The 13008-nt window shown below is 32.8% G+C and overlaps 1 protein-coding gene across 1 annotated transcript; it reads right to left on the bottom strand.

Moving 5' to 3' along the window:
* Positions 1-10362: 10362 nt before the first annotated feature.
* LOC125996461 (olfactory receptor 14J1) lies at positions 10363-11328 on the bottom strand. The gene has a single exon (XM_049765412.1). It carries the CDS (start codon positions 11326-11328, stop codon positions 10363-10365), a length of 966 nt encoding a protein of 321 aa, XP_049621369.1.
* Between the last annotated feature and the right edge of the window lie 1680 nt (positions 11329-13008).

Raw genomic sequence — 13008 nt, 5'->3', positions numbered from 1 at the left:
ACCCCCACCCTAAGAGGATGCTTCCTACTGAAGATCATTTCTCATGTTCATCATTTATATTGCCTTTGTTATTGTTCTTCCTTTATGTTTTTATGTCACACATACAAGAAGGATTATTCTGTGTTTATCCTTTTCCCTCTGACTAACTTCACTCACCATGATACTCTTCATATTCATTCACATAGAAGAAAATTACATGGTTTTCTCTTTCCTTACAACTGCATAATATTCCACTACATGCCATAGTTTCTTTGGTTATCTATTCTTGAGAACATGGGCAGTTTTCAAATTTTGTCTATTGGGAACAGTGATACAATGAAATTTTAATGTCTGTTCTACATTGCATTTTGAGCTCTTGGGGTATTTTCAAAGAAGTGAACTTGCTGGATCATATGAAAGAACAATTTCTAATTTACTGAGAAATATACATATTGTTTTCCATAAAAGCTGGGCCATAAGTACCAAGTGAGGGTCCCTTTTTTGTATATATGCTAACAATATAATTTTTATTCTTTTGATGTATGTCTGTCTCTGTGGTATGAGTTGATATCACATTTTCTTGATTTGCATTTTGCTAGTGATTAGTGAGACTGTTTTTATATGCCTTTTGACAATTTGTATGCTTTCTTTGAGGAAGTTTCTGTTTATCTCTTGTCCCCAAATTTTAGTTATTAAGCTAAGATTTACACTGACTCTATTGATTTCTAAGTATTTATATAATTTTTGTTGAAGGAATTGCAAATTGGATAGCGTTCTTGGATTTTTACTTTATAATCCACAGTTAGCATATGAAATGTAATGGATTTTACATAGAATTTGTTTGTAGTAGAGCTGCACCTAAAGGTTCTCAGGTCTTACTTCTGGCTTTCCACTGAAGTATCATGTATGGTGGGGCTCTCAGAGCCATGTGAGATACCAGAAATTTAACCCATGTCAGCTGTAGGCAAGGCATGCCCCTTCCCTTCTTTACAATCCTTTCAGCTTTGATTTTGTAAAGATTGTGTAGTCTGCAACATATTTAATTTTTTCTAATAATTTTAGTGTAATTTGGGGGGATTCTAAAATATTATCTCATTAACAAATAATTATAGCTTAAATTAGCATTTGTAAAAGGCTAAAGATTTATGTGATCTGAAGAGAAACCAGTGTATTTAAATTATCATTTGTAGAGGCTGGAGTGGACTTTACTTAGAATAATATCCTCTAATACCATTGATGTTGTTGCAAATTGCATGATTTTGTTCTTTGTTGAGGTTGCATAATATTTCATTATATATACCACAACTTCTTTATCTATTCACTGGTTGAATATTTGAGTTGTTTCCATATTTTGAATAGTGTTCTAAGTGCAGTACTTAACAGTATATATATATATATATATATATATATATATATATATATATATATATATATATATATATATATATATATATTGGGCCACAGATGGTGACACTCAGGGATTACTCCTGGCTATGTGCTCAGAAATGGATCGAACCAAGGTCCCTCCTAGGTCAAGGCAAATGCCTTACCACTGTGCCATCGCTCTGGCCCTTGGCGGTAACATCATCTTATTCAGTATTTGTGAAACCATTAATTATCTTAAATGTATCTTGAGTTTATTTCCTTATGAAATATTGTCAAAATAATTTTCCACATCTACTGTATAAAAATACAGGAAACCATTGCTACTAAAATATAAATTACATGATTTTTTCCCTGGTTTTTTTGAGAAGGTTTCTTTCTTGATTAGTGTGTCTCTGTCTACTCACTATGGATACATTCTTATGTAATCTCTATTAGTTTTATTTTCAGGTATATGTAAGGACAAATTTATGATATTCTTTTATAGGTTATTCTTTTTATAGGAAAAGGTCCATATGTCTCTTACTTTTTCTTATGTTTGATAAAACTCACCACTAAAACTGCCTTGTCTTAAACTTATCTTTATTGGAAGAAATATATATTATTATTATTGATTCACTCCTTATTAACTTGCCTATTCATATTTTTACTTTCTGGAAAGTTGTACATTCATAAGAATGTTTTGTTTACCCATAGAAAGTTTTATTTGTTGGTGTATATACAGTTATTTCTAAAAGCATTTTCTAAATATCTGAATAAAATGCTTGTGCTGTTTTAATTTGTTGTTTTTGGGTGAAACCCTACTGAGCTCAAGGCTTACTACTGGCTCTGAAGTAAGGGATCATTCCTGCTGGTCTTCAGGAAACGTTATATAATGTGAGGGATTAAACCTGGATAGGCCACTTCAAATTCAAGTGCCCTACCCTCTGTAGAGTCTATTGTTATGATATAATATTCAGTGTATATTTTGACCTTTTTTTTTCTTCCTTAGTCTGGCTAAAGGCTTATCTTATCTTTTCTTTTTTCTTTTTATATTTCTTTTTGTTTGTTTGTTTGTTTGTTTGTTTTTGGGTCACACCTGGCAGCACTCAGGGATTACTCCAGACTCTGCACTCAGAAATCACTATTGGCAGGCTCTGGGGTCCATATGGGAGGCCAGAAATAGAACCTGGGTCCATCCTGTGTTGGCCACTTGCAAGGCAAACACCCTACTGCTGTGCCTTTGATCTGACCCCTACAGGCCTATCTTTTCAAAAGAAAAAGTTAAAAAAAAATTTTTTTTTTTGGTTTTTGGGCCACACCCTGCGGCGCTCATGGGTTACTCCTGGCTATCTGCTCAGAAATAGCTCCTGGCCAGCACGGGGACCATATGAAATGCCAGGATTCGAACCAACCACCTTAGGTCCTGGGTCGGCTGCTTGCAAGGCAAACACCACTGTGCTATCTCCCCAGCCCCGAAGAAAAAGTTAAGTTTTGAACAAACAATTATATATTCAAAGAAACAACATTGCTTATTTAATATTTTATACTCTGCAATCAATTTAATTTTTTGCTCTACTATTTATTTTATCACTTTATAGTCTAAATTTGGGGTCTTTTTTCTATTTCTAATGAACTTTTTTTTTATTTAAACAACTTTATTACATACAGGATTGTGTTTGGGTTTCAGTCATGTAAAGAACACCACCCATCACCAGTGCAACATTCCCATCACCAATGTTCCAAATTTGCCTCCTCCTCACCCAACCCCTGCCTGTACTCTAGACAGGCTTTCTATTTCCCTCATACATTCTCATTATTAGGATAGTTCAAAACATAGTTATTTCTCTAACTAAACTCATCCCTGTTTGTGGTGAGCTTCATGGGGTGAGCTGTTACTTCCAGCTCTTTTCTCTTTCGTGTCTGAAAGTTATTATTGCAAGAATGTCTTTCATTTTTCTTAAAACCCATAGATGAGTGAGACCATTCTGTGTCTTTCTCTCTCTCTCTGACTTATTTCACTCAGCATAATAGATTCCATGTACATCCATGTATAGAAAAAATTCATGACTTCATCTCTCCTGACAGCTGCATAATATTCCATTGTGTATATGTACCACTGTTTCTTTAGCCATTCATCTGCTGAAGGGTATCTTGGCTGTTTCCAGAGTCTTGCTATTGTAAATAGTGCTGCAATGAATATAGGTGTAAGGAAGGGATTTTTGTATTGTATTTTTGTATTCCTAGGGTATATTTCTAGGAGTGGTATAGCTGGGTCGTATGGGAGCTCGATTTCCAGTTTTTGGAGGAATCTCCATATTGCTTTCCATAAAGGTTGAACTAGAGGGTATTCCCACCAGCAGTGAATAAGAGTTCCTTTCTCTCCACATCCCCACCAACACTGCTTGTTCTCATTCTTTGTGATGTGTGCCAATCTCTGGGTGTGAGGTGGTACCTCATAGTTGTCTTGATTTACATCTCCCTGATGATTAGTGATGTGGAGCATTTCTTCATGTGTCTTTTGGCCATTTGTATTTCTTCTTTGTCAAAGTGTCTGTCCATTTCTTCTTCCCATTTTTTGATGGGATTAGATGTTTTTTCCTTGTAAATTTCTGTCAGTGCCTTTTATATTTTGGAGATTAGCCCCTTTTCTGATGGGTATTGGGTGAATAGTTTCTCCCACTCAGTGGGGGGCTCTTGTATCCTGGGCGCTATTTCTTTTGAGGTACAGAAGCTTCTCAGTTTAATATATTCCCATCTGTTAATCTCTGCTTTCACTTGCTTGGAGAGTGCAGTTTCCTCTTTGAAGATGCCTTTAGTCTCAATGTCCTGGAGTGTTTTACCTACGTGTTGTTCTATATATCTTATGGTTTTGGGTCTGATATCAAATCTTTCATCCATTTGGATTTAACTTTCGTACATGATGTTAGCTGGGGGTCTAAGTTCAATTTTTTGCAAGGGGCTAGCCAGTTGTGCCAACACCACTTGTTGAAGAGGATTTCTTTGCTCCATTTAGGATTTCTTGCTTCTTTATAAAAAATTAGGTGATTGTATGTCTGGGGAACATTCTCTGAGTATTCAAGCCTATTTCACTGATCTGAGGGCCTGTCTTTATTCCAATACCATGCTGTTTTGATAACTATTGCTTTGTAGTACAGTTTAAAGTTGGGGAAAGTAATTTCTTCCATATTCTTTTTCCCAATGATTGCTTTAGCTATTCTAGGGTGTTTATTGTTCCAAATAAATTTCAAAAGTGCCTGATCCACTTCTTTGAGAATGTCATGGGTGTCTTTAGAGGGATCGCATTAAATCTGTACAATACTTTAGGGAGTATTGCCATTTTAATGATGTTAATTCTGCCAATCCATGAGTAGAGTATGTGCTTCCATTTCCGCATGTCCTCTCTTATTTCTTGGAGCAGAGTTTTGTAGGGTTTTTTTTTTGTATAGGTTTAACATCTGTAAATCTATCAACATAATACACAACATCAACAACAAGAAAAATAGAAATCACATGATCATATCAATAGACCCAGAGAAAGCATTTGATATGCTCCAACACCCATTCTTGATCAAAACTCAAGATGGGAATGGAAGGAACCTTTCTCAATATAGTTAAGGCCATCTACCACAAGTCAGAGGCAAATATTGTCCTCAATGGAGGAAAAACTGAAAGCCTTTCCTCTAAATTCTGGCACAATTCAATGCTGTCCTCTCTCACCACTCCTATTCAACATAGCACTGGAAGTACTCGCTATTGCGATTAGGCAAGAAAAAGATATCAAGGGAATCCAGATAGGAAAGGAAGAAGTCAAGCTCTCGCTGTTTGCAGATGACATGATACTCTACCTAGAAAACCCTAAAGTCTCTACAAAAAAGCTTCTAGAAACAATAGACTCATATAGCAAGGTAGAAGGCTACAAAATTAACACACAAAAATCAATGGCCTTTCTGTACACCAATAGTAATAAGGAAGAAATGGACATTAAGAAAATAACCCCATTCACATTAGTACCACACAAACTCAAATACCTTGGAATCAACTTAACTAAAAATGTGAAGGGGTCTTTTTTTCTTTTATAATTCCTTTTATTGAATAAAATTTTAATTGAGTCACCATAAAATATAGTTACAAAGTTTTCACGATGAATTTTAGTCATACAATGTCCACACCCATCCTTTCACCAAGGTCCACAGTTTTCCTTCCTCCCTCTCCCCTGCCTTCTTCCCTTGTCTACCTTTATTGCAAGCAATTTCTTCTCTCTCCTCCTCTCAATGTAGTCTTTTATCCACTGTGATTTGAAGTATTGTTACTAAAAGAATATCATATAATAACATTTTTAAAACTAAGTATTTCTATTACATCTTTATTATAATGTGCATATTTTAAAAATACATGGTAAAACATTGTTTAAAAACAAGCACTTCAATTATTTTTTATTTATTTTATTTATTTATTATAATGTAAACCATTTTTGCTATGAAATTTCCATCTTACAAGTGTCTTCCTGCATAAAATAATTTCTTTTTTTTTATCCTAACCATGATTTTATTTAATCAGTGCCTGATATCTGTATTTATTTATATATTTATTTGCATAAAATAATTTCTAATTACATTGCATTGCAATTTTTATTTGTCTGGAGAAGCTTCATTTATCTTTTAATTTATTGTTGTTGTGCCTGTTATTAATGAGAATTCAGTACCTCCAGATGTTAGCACATTTTTTTTCAGTTTTCCCATTACTTATCTTTTAAGCTATAATATTTAGAAAATTTTTGGTATGTTATAAACTTATAAATTAGAAAATATTTGGTATGTTATAAACTTAAAATTTTCTCAGCTAAAATAAAACAATGTAAGTTTCTAACATAGAGTCATTCTTTTTTTTTTTTTTTTTGGTTTTTGGGCCACACCCGTTTGACGCTCAGGGGTTACTCCTGGCTATGTGCTCAGAAATCGCCCCTGGCTTGGGGGGACCATATGGGACGCCGGGGGATCGAACCGCGGTCCGTTCCTTGGCTAGCGCTTGTAAGGCAGACACCTTAGCTCTAGCGCCACCTTCCCGGCCCCTCATAGAGTCATTCTTAAAAGAGTATCCAGGTGCATTTGTGAATAGTACATATTGTAAAATTGTTGGAAAGAATGTTTTGTGAATGTTTGCTAGGTCCATTTGGTCTATACTATTGTTCAAATATCATATTTCCTTATTCATTCTTCCTTATTCATTCCGATTCATTCATTTATTCATTACTACATTCCTTATTGTATTATATGTCTGCTACTTAAAATGGAATATTAAAGTCCAGATAAATACATACAAATATACATACATTATTTTCTTTTATTTTTATTTATTTAGGTGTATAGTAGAACATTTATAGTTATTAAAACTTTCTGATGCATTGATAATTATATATTCACCTTATTTATATTTTGTACAATTTTAGTCTCAGATCTATTTTCTTTTTTTGGGGGGGGGAGAATACCTCAGTGTTTAGGGTTTACTCCTGGCTCTGTGCTCAGAAATCAATCCTGGCAGGCTCAGGAGACCATATGGAAAACAAAAGATCGAACCCGGGTCCATCCCAGGTCCATTGCGTGCAAGGCAAATAATGCCTTGCCATTGTGCTATCGTTTGAGTCCCTTATTCTTTCTTTTATATAGTCATAATTTGTGTAGTTATTATTGTTTGCTTGAAATTTTTTTCTAGCTTTCATTCTAATTCTTAATTATTTGTCTATGTGTCTTTAAAACTAAAGTTAGCTTTTTGAAGGCAGCATGTAGATAAATATTGGCTTATTGTTTTATTTTTTCATACATTCTATGGTTGTTATCAAAGTTATTGTAAAAAGACATTTTTATAATCTATGGTCATGAGGTAGTTATGATACTAAGACTCAACAAAACTACTCAATAGACTTAACTAATGTTCTTTATTTTTTTCCAGATTTAGGGGGTACATCTGTGCTCAGGGCTTACTCCTAATGAACTCAAGGGACCATATGATACTGAGGTTTGAACTTGGTTTAGCTGCACCCTATCTTTTACTATCCTACCCATTGTACTATCACTTTGCAATGTCTGTTTTGTTTAAATTAAGGTAATGTTGGTTTTCATGGAAGGTTTTCAAAAGAATTACTAAATTATAAGAATGCTATACTAAAAATAAGAATTATTAAATATTTTGGAGTATGTAGTAAGTTTCTTTAAAATTTTGCTAAAATTCACTACACTAGTAGACCATTGTGTACCTGGGCTTTTTTTCCTTAGAAACATTTTATTTTGTTTGTTTGGGTGTTGTAGTTGTTTTGTTTGAAATAAACTCTTAGCAGTTCTTGGGTTTATTCCTGGCTCTGTGCTCTGGGATTGGTCCTAGTCATGCTCAACTACCATATTTAGGGCCAGGGAAAATATTTTAAAATAACATTTCAAAAAATATTTCAGAGAAAGAAAATTACTATGTGATATAAAATATATAAATATATTTAGAATCTAGAAAAATAGCTTAGGAAAATGTATTATATTAATAATTTACATGGTAGGTATTTTGTAATATTTCAATTTATTGAAAGGTTAATTCATTTTATTTCTTTTCAATATTTTATTTAATTAAAGAGTCGTGATTTACAAATTTATTTATAAATTAGTCCTACACATTTTCACTGAGTTTCATCACAGAAAGACAAGAATGATATGATATGATATAGGAAAAAAGCATCAGAAATATTAGATCGTGGTTTACAGCAGCAGATGATGGAGAGTGTACAAAATTCTAGTTACAATTAATTGACTTTGATAGGAATTCCATGTATGAACATGAGTATAGTTAATACTGCTGTATGATATACAGAAAATGGTTAAGATAACAAATTATAAGTGTTCTCATCAGATATTTTTCAGTATTATTTTCTTTTATATTTTATTTATGCAATCATGTCAGTTGATTCTCTTGTGATAACCATTTCACAATAAATATTCATACAGTGAAAAACTCACCATTATTTCTCAACCATGAAAAACATCTCATTTAAATAATAATGTCCTCTATTTTAATTATTTTTATTTAATAATTATTTCTTTCTGTGAGAATTATAAATGTTTCAGTTAAGCAGAAACATTTTGTGTAATTAAATTTAAGCATTAATAAATCATATTGAGGCTTCTTTGTCTTGGAGGAAAAAAACAGATAACTAATAAAGTAACTGAAATTCAATGATATCTTGAACACATTAATGATATGGGAGAATAGAGGGTAACTCTAACCATCAGGAATGAATTAAATGTAACATGTGGTCATTAAAATGTTTTACATATTAATCTATAAATAGTTAAAACAAATGAACCTACTAGTAATTATGAAACTACTGACTATAAACTTATTTATGATTATGTATTCCAATACAAGCTATTCTTTACATGTGTATGTACAAAGTAAAATCAATTTAAACAATCACAAATAATACTTAATGTTTAGATAACATTAATTCTTTTCTTTCTTTTTTTTTGTTTTTTTTTTTTTGTTTTTTTTTTTTTTCGGGCCACACCCGTTAGATGCTCAGGGGTTATTCCTGGCTACGCGCTCAGAAATTGCCCCTGGCTTGGGGGGACCATATGGGACGCCGGGGGATCGAACCGTGGTCCTTTCCTTGGCTAGCGCTTGCAAGGCAGACACCTTACCTCTAGCGCCACCTCGCCGGCCCCAACATTAATTCTTTTAAACATGCTCTTTAATAAAAAGGAACAGTTCCTGGTCAAATTTCTGGACACCAAAATATGGCACTAATACAAATTTTTCATTATTTACACTTGCTATAAGGAAAACAAAGTATAACATTTAAATATAATCATGCAAAAATTATGTGTATAGAAATAATTGTTAATCCAAAAATGTAAAAAATACTATCTCTTGAGGCAAATTATTTAGTTCAGGGGTTTTACATATGCAAAATGCCAAGTTTGACACCCAATATCACATGACCCCTAAGCACCTTCAGATGTGGCCCTTGAAATTGTTAGGCCATAGCATTGAACTAGTTGGCCTGGTTGGCATTATATTCCATATTCTTTAACTTTTATTACAGTGTGCACTTTAATATGCTTCAAAATTAACAAAACATAAATATTTTTATGAGTCATCAGTCCTTATTGAAGTAAGTTACATTAACTCTAAAATAAGTAAGAAATTTGGATCCACAGGACTGATGATACATAATAATTGGTTTGAACATTATCTATTCCTCACCTGGGTTCTTTTTTAGAGACTCAGGAGTCATGCCTGACTAACTCTGTATAAAACCCCAGAGATTCTTCTATGGATCAAAAAATACAAATAATATAAGCATTCCCAATAATTGAAAATAAATTCCTCGGAGAAAAGGTGGAAAATATATTCCTGGTGGCTATTTTGTTATTGACTTAAATACTTTTTACTAATATTATGCACACTAATAATCATATTGGGGAACAAAGTATTCATAATAAATAGAGATAACATCATCTGAAGCTATTTTGAACATTTATTTTATCTCAATACAATTAATAACTACCAAGATTCATGTGACATAATAGTAAACATATGGTATAGGTGAAGGTTTATTTGAAAAAATTGCAAATATATAATGTACAAAACATGGGAGGTTGAACCAACTGTAGCATAAAACACTATTTTAATGATGGATAGAATTGATATTTATTTAATTGGAAGTCCACCGGAAATTGTATATATAATGGATATGTAACATGAACATTATCTACTTGACATCAACATTCTTAAATCTATTTACTAACACTGTTATTGAACTGTGTAATTCATGTCTCTAACTGCATTTTTTAATTTTAGAACAATTTCTAATAATATGCCTTAAACCAACAAATTGGTAAAAGAAAAGTCAACATTTTTATAAGCAAGGCATGTTAAAATTTTAAACTTATACTTGGAAATATAAAAACACAAAAAAATTGGGGCTTGAGGTTAAAATAATCTAAAAAATGATAGCAAAGTTTTCATGTATATGATTCTTTAGAGTTTAAACATGGCTTTTAAATGTGTCTTTCTCTGAGAAAATTCTTCTTTTGATAGTACTTTTCTCAAAGCAGCTTTCATGGCTTCATTTCGTAAACTATAAATAACTGGGTTGAGTGTTGGAGGAATCACGGTATAGAATATGGAGAACATGAGGTCCATAGCTGAAATGGAATTAGAAGGAGGCCTTAGAAACTCAAATCCTGCAGCTGAAAGGAAGAAGATGACTACAAATAGGTGTGGCAGACAAGTAGAGAAAACTTTGGTTCGTCCTTCAGCTGTTGGGATCCGCAGCACTGTAGAAAAGATGCGAATATAGGATAATATAATGGAGACCAAACAGACAAGTGCTGCTGAAGTTGTGAATGCAGCCACTGCAATTTCATTAATAAATTCGTAAGAACAAGCTAGTTTCAACATCTGAGGAACATCACAGAAGAATTGGTGAATGATTCTGTCTCCACAAAGAGGAATAGAGAAGTTAACAATTGTGTGCATAAGCCCAGAGAGACCCCCAGCAACCCACACAGCTATAACTGCATGCTTGCAAGAACAAGGATCCATAATAGTTTCATATCGCAGTGGTTGACATATAGCTACATACCGGTCATAAGACATGACTGTGAGGATGGCAACTTCTGATGAAGCTAAAGATATGAAGAAGAAAACCTGAAGAATGCACTGACCAAAGGAAATGTAACCATTGTTCACAAGAGAGTTTGCAATGGACTGGGGTACAGTAACAGAGATGAAACATAGGTCAAGAAGGGATAAATGCTTCAAGAAATAATACATGGGGGAATGGAGGCGATGATCCAAGGTAATTATGGTGATAATGAGGAAGTTGCCTGTTAAAGCCAGCAGATACGTAACCAAAAACAGCAGTGCATGTAAAATCTGAAATCTACGATCATCAGAAAACCCCATAAGGAAGAATCCATTCACTGAAGTCAAATTGGCCATTGTCACTGTGAAGACAATAAATATGACAGTTTAGGAATTATGTAAATGTAGTAGGAAGAAATGTTCTTTATATATGTCCAATAAAAGTATATGCAGCATAGACCCACTAAAAATCAAGGTGGATCAGTCCTCATGATGGGTGATTAGTTAACACTTTTTTGTTTGTTTTTTTGTTTGGTTTCATTTTCTTCTTCTTTTTTTTTTTTAGGGGGACTCTATAGAAATATTTAGGGAGTCTAGAAGTCACTCTTGTGATATTTAATTGAATTAGAAGGTACAATACTAGGACTAGTTGATGCAATGGTGCCCATATCCAATGGTATATAGGAAGGCAACTTCACTTGGTGCTTGTTGCCTTCCTAATCTAAACATCATTTTTGTTAAGTAATTGGTATTATTTGTATGTGAAATGTAATTTTATTTAATATAATATTAATCAGCATTTTTTACATTGTTAAATGACATTTACTTCCTTTTAAATGAATACAATAAAATAATAGAATGTTACCCATAATTGAAATTAGAAATTTACTATATGGATGGTAGCATTGTAAATAAAATAATTCACAAGTACTACATGATCTAAAACATATGTGAAGCTAAATATAATTTATATATTTAAATATAAATATAATTTATATATATATAATTATATATAAATATAATTTTTATGTTCCAGAAAATATGCCAGACTTATAATTTACCGTGGTAGATTATTTTAAATATATTTTAAATATATTTAAATTTGATAAAATGTCAATTCATTTTTACTAGGTTAGTCACCACTAGAAAATTTCTTTTTTTTTTGGGGGGGGGGTCACACCCTGCAGTGCTCAGGGGTTACTCCTGGCTGTCTGCTCAGAAATAGCTCCTGGCAGGCACGGGGGACCATATGGGACACCAGGATTCGAACCAACCACCTTTGGTCCTGGATCGGCTGTTTGCAAGGCAAACACCGCTGTGCTATCTCTCCGGGCCCACCACTAGAAAATTTCTTAATGATTATTGCCAATTCTTTTTCCTTTGCTATGGTACATAAAATGTAGTTACTGATAAATTACCTATTTCATTGTTTATTAACATTATTTAACTTAACACATAAAGAAAATGATAGTCTTCAAGTTACTCTAAAGATATGGTATATTCCACTTAAGATTTACTAAGCAAAGGAAATTTGTTGATAATCACTTAAAATAATGTCTTTCTCTTTTGCTTCAAGTCATCTGAATACTAGCTGAAATTGTTTTCTGATTAGGATTATTGAAGCCAAAGAATAAACATCTTCTAAGTGAGGAATGAAACAGTTATAAATTAACTCATATGTAATAACAGGGGCAGTAGTGGTAATAGATGAGTGGATAAAAACATTGCTAGACTGGATTTGCAGATGAAAGGTAAAGCATAATATTATTTGAATTAGATAATAGTAACAGGAAGGTGGCAGGGTAAAGTTAGAGTTCTAATGTAAAAATCCTAATTTGGACTTGCTGGCATCATAAAGTAGAATATGAGTTTCTTGAACTCAAAAGAATGATAGTGCTTGGAAAATTCACAGTTCAATAAAAGAATGCAAAATAGCATAGATGAATTCTTAAGTTTGTTCTTTAAACTAAACATACAACAATTTTATGTTAAAAATACACTGAGTGATATTAATTGAAAATTATGTTAGAGATCTAA

This window comes from Suncus etruscus, chromosome 18, assembly GCF_024139225.1.
Source record: "Suncus etruscus isolate mSunEtr1 chromosome 18, mSunEtr1.pri.cur, whole genome shotgun sequence".
NCBI lineage: Eukaryota > Metazoa > Chordata > Mammalia > Eulipotyphla > Soricidae > Suncus > Suncus etruscus.
The sequence above is the reverse complement of the archived record's forward strand: the minus strand, read 5'-3'. Positions and strand labels throughout refer to the sequence as shown.

Coding starts and splice junctions, on each gene's coding strand:
- LOC125996461 (XM_049765412.1), bottom strand. CDS start 11,328: ATGGCCAATTTGACTTCAGTGAATGGATTCTTCCTTATGGGGTTTTCT.